This window comes from Otolemur garnettii, unplaced genomic scaffold (genome assembly GCF_000181295.1).
Source record: "Otolemur garnettii isolate 467f Iridium unplaced genomic scaffold, OtoGar3 scaffold00038, whole genome shotgun sequence".
NCBI lineage: Eukaryota > Metazoa > Chordata > Mammalia > Primates > Galagidae > Otolemur > Otolemur garnettii.
In genome coordinates, this window is record NW_003852433.1 from 10302584 (window position 1) to 10309627 (window position 7044).

A 7044-nucleotide genomic window follows, 5' to 3' on the forward strand; every position below is an offset into this window, starting at 1 on the left:
CATTAATATATATATCTACACACATCACCTAATAAGGTTCAAAGCAGCTGAGTGAGGTAAGAGGGTGGCCAGGTAGAATTGATCCCATTTTATAGATAGTACAGCTATGGTTGCTATGAAGATGCCCATCTTGCAAGTGGTGGACCCAGGACAGAGCCTAGACCTCCAGGGATCATCTATCTAATCTCATTAAGCCCTGCTGCCAAACACTAATGGGTTTAATTAAGAAATGGTTAGCAGTGCCCATCCCTTGCCATCCCTCACTTAGTTGTACATTCCTTTCAATTCATCTCCATTCATCTCTCTCCATTTATCTTTTGTTCCTGGATTACAGGAACTAAATAAAAAGAGGACCCAGAAGGAGATGGAGCATGCCATGCTCATCCGGCATGACGAGTCCACCCGAGAGCTAGAATACAGGCAGCTGCACACGTTACAGAAGCTACGCATGGATCTGATCCGTTTACAGCACCAGACTGAACTGGAAAACCAGCTGGAGTACAATAAGAGGCGAGAAAGGGAACTGCACAGAAAGCATGTCATGGAACTTCGGCAACAGCCAAAAAACTTAAAGGTAAGAGGAGATAGCAGGATTTCACTTTCTGTGCTCCTGAACACAACTGGACTGATTCCAATTGTGGCTTATACACCTGTATGACAGTCCCCAGGGTAATTCTTCAAAAATCACAGGTTGCTGGGCCCTACACCTACTGCATCGGAATCCTCCGAAAGAGGAGGTGCTGGCAAGCTGGTTTGGAAACCATATACTACACGATCTCTTAATTTGTCTTGGTATCCAATTTCTCTGAGCACTTCATGACCTCCCTTCTTCAGAAGAGAACTAGCAGCATTTCATGGATCTGATGCCAGAAAATGAGAAGGTTAAATTGGTATCAGCTAGAGTGAAAGCCACTGTAATGTAAAAGACCATAAAGCCACATCCCAGCTCAGCAGGAAAGAGTGTGGTGTATTAGTGGTGATGCCTGTCATGGCCATGGGACTCAGGAATCAGTCTACATGCACCAGGCATTTACCACGGTTGCATCAGTGATGTTCGGAGGAACTCTTTTGGCCTCCAGCTAATTTTAGCTGACTACTAATTAATAAGCTGTAAATACTAAGCCTTTGCTATATGTCTGGGAGGACATTGTCAATGTGGGCCCAGAAATGAGGCCAACCTCAGTCACACTGGCCATGCATCTCTTCCGGCAAAATCCTAAGCTAACTAGTCATGTAAGTCCGCAGGGTGTTCATGAAGTACACATGTGACCACAGGCAACCTGATGGAATGCCTTCTGGGCTTAAAATAAAATACCCTCTCCTTGCCAAAATGCTTAGCTGATATTGCCACATGCAAGCACAACCTCTCAGTGGAGAAAAAAAAATCTAAAATCACTTTCCTCTTCCAGTTTAGGCTAAAAATCCAGTGGAAATAGCTTAGGATGTGAAATATTATCCAGATGTTCTCTTTTATTGAGTTGATAAGAAAACGCTTTAAGCCAGGGCGGTAAAAGCTGGTTTATATAATGCCACCCACTTGCTCACTTTAATACAGGGGGAAATAGTCATAAAAGAGGGGGAAACAACAAACAATAGAGACGCTGAAGACTCTGACGCTGAAGACTCTGAAACCAGAACATAGTTGCCAACCTTTTAACAAGCTGAGTTTCATTATATTCCACAATCTGCTTGGAGTTGTCATCCCCTAGCAAAACCCTATTTTTTCTTTGAAACCATTTGTAAATTCAAAATTACTTTTATTCATTCATTGTAAAAGGAGTATTGGTAGTGTTAACTGTTGTCTGTGTCTTATCTTCATTTTTATGGATTAGCAATGTGGGTCACTACACCAAAAAACAGATGGTCCCAGCACTTATATCATATGCATTACTATAGTGGGAGGCCTTCTGTATTTACTGATTTGTCTTTATGTTTTCTTTGTCATTTTTTCCACACAGGCCATGGAAATGCAAATTAAAAAACAGTTTCAGGACACTTGCAAAGTACAGACCAAACAGTATAAAGCACTCAAGAATCACCAGTTGGAAGTTACTCCAAAGAATGAGCACAAAACAATCTTAAAGACACTGAAAGATGAGCAGACAAGAAAACTTGCCATTTTGGCAGAGCAGTATGAACAGAGTATAAATGAAATGATGGCCTCTCAAGCGGTAAGTGGTTAGGTTTGGTGCCACGGCTTCAAGAGCTTTGGGAATCAAGAATCCAAGATCCAGCCTTTTGTTCCCAAGATGATTCTTGCACAAATTTAGGATATTGGTGTTTTTCTGCCCAAGGAACTGAGGAGATGACGCCACCGAATAAAGCCAAGCCAATGCGGATACTTGCTGGAGTGTGTCTTAAAAGATGGAACTCAAGGAATGACGTGCTAAATCAGACCTGTGGCACATAGGGACTCGAAGGGCAAGATGTGATAGAAACCATATATGATGTCACGTGTTCACTCATCAAAGATTTACTGACTCCTCTCCCCCACAACTAATGTCAGGCACAAATGAATAAGACACAGTCCTTGCCCTTATGGATCTCACAGTCAAGTGAGGAAGGCAGATACACAGACACATTCATTCAATAAACTCTTACTAAGTATCTGCGTTCAGCATTCCGCTGGGCTCAGAGTTAGAGGATGAGCTAGAGAGACAAACTGGTCTCTGTTCTTACACTTTGTCAGTCCAGCCAGGAGGTCAGATAATTAAACAGTTATAATAAAGCATAGTAAGTGATTCGAAGTGGGAGGCACTGGGGACAATGAGCAGGCAAGTAGGAATAACTAGTCTAAGGAAAGATTCCCAGGGGGAGCCAAGAGGCTTTAAGGAATTCATTGATATAAACAGGCTCCTTGAAAACGGGACCTGGAGGTAATACAGGCAGAGGTCCAAATGATGGAAAATGTGTATATGGGGACTGAAAGGACTTGGGCATGAGCCCAAAGTTCCAGGGGGGAGATTGTGGAGAGGTTATAAAAGTCTTGGTAATCTAGGGACAGGAGCTCACCTAGTAATTCAGTGATGATTTCACAAGGAGAGGAGTCCTAAAGAGCAATAGTTTACCAAGCAGGCAAAAGAAAGAAGGTTGTTCCTGACAGAGGATATAGTATATGGAAAGAGTCAAAGGCCTGAACGAGAATGGCACTTTGAGAAACAGTGAGTAACTGCAGTGGAAGGAGTACAGAATGCTAGGTTAGGGAAAGCAGGTGGGTAGTCGGGGGCACATCCTGAGCAGCGAGGAGTTTGGACATTATTCTGTAAACAATGGGGAGCTGCTGAAGCCCAGTTGAAGATAAAAAGTAAAACTAATGGAGATGGTGAGGAGGGGAAGGATTTGAGAAATACAGGAGAGAAAGAACTCAGTGGCCAATCTGAGAGGTAGGTTTGACAACAAAGTGAAGGAGCTCATCATTTTCCCAAGATAGAAAAATAAAAGGAGGGATGCGTTTGGGCATCTAGAAAGATAACTAATTTATGGACATGATATGTGAGCCTCATGGGTGTTGAGGTAGAGAGGTCCAGATGTGAAAATCTGTAGTTCGGGAGGGATGTCAGGATTAAAGACAGAATTAGACCTCATTGTTATCTGGGGCAATGGTGGCTGCTAGGAATAGGTGAGGTCTGCTAGGGACAGGAGATAGTGCCATAGAGGAAGGGAGCTAGGAACAGAGGCTGGTGGCACCAACTTTCCAGGGCTGAGCAGGAGACAGACCAAAGATGATGCATCAAAGACAAAGGAGGAAACAGAAGAGAGCATGCCGCAGAAGGTGGAGCCAGTTTCTAACCAATGACTCCGAATGTTGCAGAGACCAGTTAGAGTAACGAGCTCTGAGGTGTCACTGGACCCAGCAGTGGATTCGTCCATTGCTTATCAGACAGTTGGTGGAGGAGGAGGAATGGGAGACATTATAGTGCATCAGGCATGAGTATAAAGTGGGATAGAAATGATGAGAGAAGCTGCTTTTCCCGGATCCTCATCAGTGAGAGAGAAGAAAGCAAGGGCTGTAGCAAGTGGAGACAGGTAGAGGAAGATTGGTTAGTTGGGAGAGGTTCAACATGTTTCTAGGCCAAGGATGGGAGCCAGTGCATTTGTGCATCCAGCTGTCCATCCAGCAAGTCTTTACTGAGTGCCTTAGTGCCTGCATGGTGCCCTAGGCATCTGGGGATACTGGTGGTGAGTACAACAGTCATGGATCATGTCTTCGTGGGATTTACAGAAGAGTAGAGAAAACAGACAGCGTCTGTTCCATGTAATGGCAGAGCAGGTGCAAAGTGCCAAGAGACTGAAACAGGAGAACTCCCTGGGTCAGAGAGTCAGGAAAGGCCTCTCTGACACAACTATATGGGCTGAGGAACCACAGGTGTCAAGATGAGGAAGACAGTGGCCCTTCTGAAGAACTCCTGTTATATTTCTGGGAAGTGACTTACATGAGAACAAGACAGGCTGGATCTCACCGGAGCTTGCAAGCTTTGTTAAGAATTCTTGTCTTTATCCTAAAAACAACAGGAAGCCATCAGAGAGTATTAAGCAGGGGTGTGACATCAGATTGGTGACTGGGAGGTGGCAAGAGCAAATAGAAGGAGGTGATTTATGGAGTTGCCTTTACCCTCAGGGAGTGGTGGCTAGACCAGAGAGAGGGCAGTCGGGGTGAAGGCAGAAGTGACTAAGTTTGGCAGGACGTAGAACTGAGGACACTTAGTGACGGATTGAACGTGGAGAATCAGATATTCAGGCGACTCCCAGTGTCTGGTTTGAGCAAAACGGTAGATGGTGCCATTTACCCATGTGGTTAACAAAGAAGGGGAGCAGACTGGGAGCAGGAGGGAAAGATGGTAAGTTACTAGTTAGTCCTGTTGAGCTTGAGGACCTGAGAAACATCAGGCGAGGATCTCTCTAGCAGGCCAGATAAGCTCGTCTTGACCTCAGAAGGAGGTCTGAAGTAGAGGTATAGGTGTGGGAGTTATTTGCATGTATGTAGGTGGTAATTGAGGCTTTTTGGATAGATGAGCTTCCTTAGGAAAAGAGTTTAGAGGAAGAAGAGGACCCAGGACAAAGCCCTAAGGGACACCCATGTTTAAGGGCCAAGTAGGTAGGGACTAGCTGGAAAAGGAAAGAAAGGGAAGAAAAAACCAAGAGGTTATGATATCTCAGAAAACTAGAGAAAGACTTCAAGAAGGAGGGGCCCTCAACAGTTCCCAGTATTGCTGGGAGGGTAGGTAAGATAGGGACCTAGGGACCAACACCAGGGTGGTTATCGGTGACATTACTGTGAGCAACAGAAGTGGAGGGGCAGGGTCAGAATGAGCAAGGAGTTGTGCAGAGAGAGGGTAAAAGTAAGAAGGGGAGAGAGTTGGTGGGCATGGAGGCTGACAGGGCATTTGTCTTGTTAATCTTTGTGTTCTCAGCATCTGCAACAGTGCTTGGAACACAGCGAGTGTTCAACAATCTTGGTAAACATATAAGATGGGAGAGCACAGGATTGGGAAGATAGGTTAATAAGAAGAGAAAAATGCTCTTCTGAGACAGGGAGAAGATAAAAGTATCTATGATCATTACAGATACCCTTCCCTGACTGCTTCCCATGTGCCAGCTATCGTTTTAAGTATTCTATAGGCATTATCTCATTTTGTTTTTGTAAAACACCTTTAAAGTAATTACAACCCTAATGTACCTATGAGGTAATTGAGGTTTATTGACATAAAACCACTTGCTTAGGGCAGGAGTTGGCAAACTTTTTCTCTAAAGGGGCAGAAAGTAAATAGGCTTTGTGGACCACAGGGTCTGTGTCACAACTACTTGACTTCAGTACTGTAGTGCAAAAACTGCTGTAGATGATATGTAGATGCATGAGCTTATCTGTGTCCAATAAAACTTTATTTATAAAAACAGGTAGCAGGCCAGATCTGGCCCATCAGCTGTAGTGTGCCAACTCCTGGTTCAGGGATGGGCTAGAGAGTCACATAACTAATTAGTAGTAGGCTGGCATAGTGGCTCACACCTGTAGTCCTAGCATTCTGAGAGCCCAAGCCTGGTGGATCGCCTGAGCTCAGGAGTTTGAGCCCAGCCTGAGCAAGAGCAAGACCTTGTCAAGCATTGTGGTGGGCGCCTGTAGTACCAGCTACTTGGGAGGTGGAGACAAGAGAATCGCTTGAGCCCAGGAGTTTGAGGTTGCTGTGAGCTATGATGCCACAGCACTCTATCCAGGGCAACAGAGTGCGACCCTGTCTCAAAAGATAAAATAGTAGTGATTTGCTCCCATTTTGGAGGAAGCCTGTAAGTCTATGTGCTTGATCACTGTTACGTTCTGCTGTCTCTGTTACATCTTTTTCTTCAGTTTAAGCCATTGGAAAACAGACACAATACTTACCTACACTCTTATAAAACTTTTTAATGGATTTGGTATGTGTGACCTTGGGTGATAAATACCAGATATTGGAATTGCCTGTTGATCTCTAGCACTGGGCATTTATGTCGTAGCTGGTACAGAACAGCAGAGATACTAACAATAATAATAGAATGCCAGAAATAAAAGAAAATGGAGATGTTTCAGTGACCTAAACTGATAAGGATGAACCTCTCGCCCATTAGCCAACGCTTATGCAGACAAGTAAGAAAGAGCAGCGCTTCCTTTCCTAGTAAGGCAGCTCCTGTGCCCGGAGGGAATTGGTAGCAGTCCTGCTGCAGATCCCCTGCCTATTGTGTCTGGCACGGCTTCCTGCATTTCTCATCAGGAGAACGAGAAGGGAGCTGTCTGCCCTCTTTAGTGGGTTTTAATGGAAACTGGTTAGGATTAACTGTTGGAAGGTACCTGGAAAATATGATCACACAATTTATTTTATGTTCCTTTAATCTCTATAGTATGTTTCTCCAGACGTACTACAGAAGAGACTATGCAGATAACTTTCTAAAGCTATTTTAATACATCTTAAAAAGTCACTTCTCAGTCAAGGTATCGCGATGTATTAATTGTCAAAAATTGTGCATACGGTGGAGAGTAAGTATTTTGGCAAAGCAGTCTCTATGGAAATGTGAGGATAA

General features: G+C 44.2%; 1 protein-coding gene across 2 annotated transcripts in view; it reads left to right on the forward strand.

Moving 5' to 3' along the window:
- The window catches only part of TAOK3 (TAO kinase 3), a 93110-nt gene that overhangs the window by 82453 nt on the left and 3613 nt on the right, over positions 1 to 7044 (forward strand). For both annotated transcript variants that reach the window (XM_003789930.3, XM_023513315.1), the window contains 2 exons: positions 335 to 574; positions 1959 to 2171. In XM_003789930.3, the coding sequence (XP_003789978.1) occupies positions 335 to 574; positions 1959 to 2171 (453 nt within the window). The remainder of the gene's footprint in view (positions 1 to 334; positions 575 to 1958; positions 2172 to 7044) is intronic.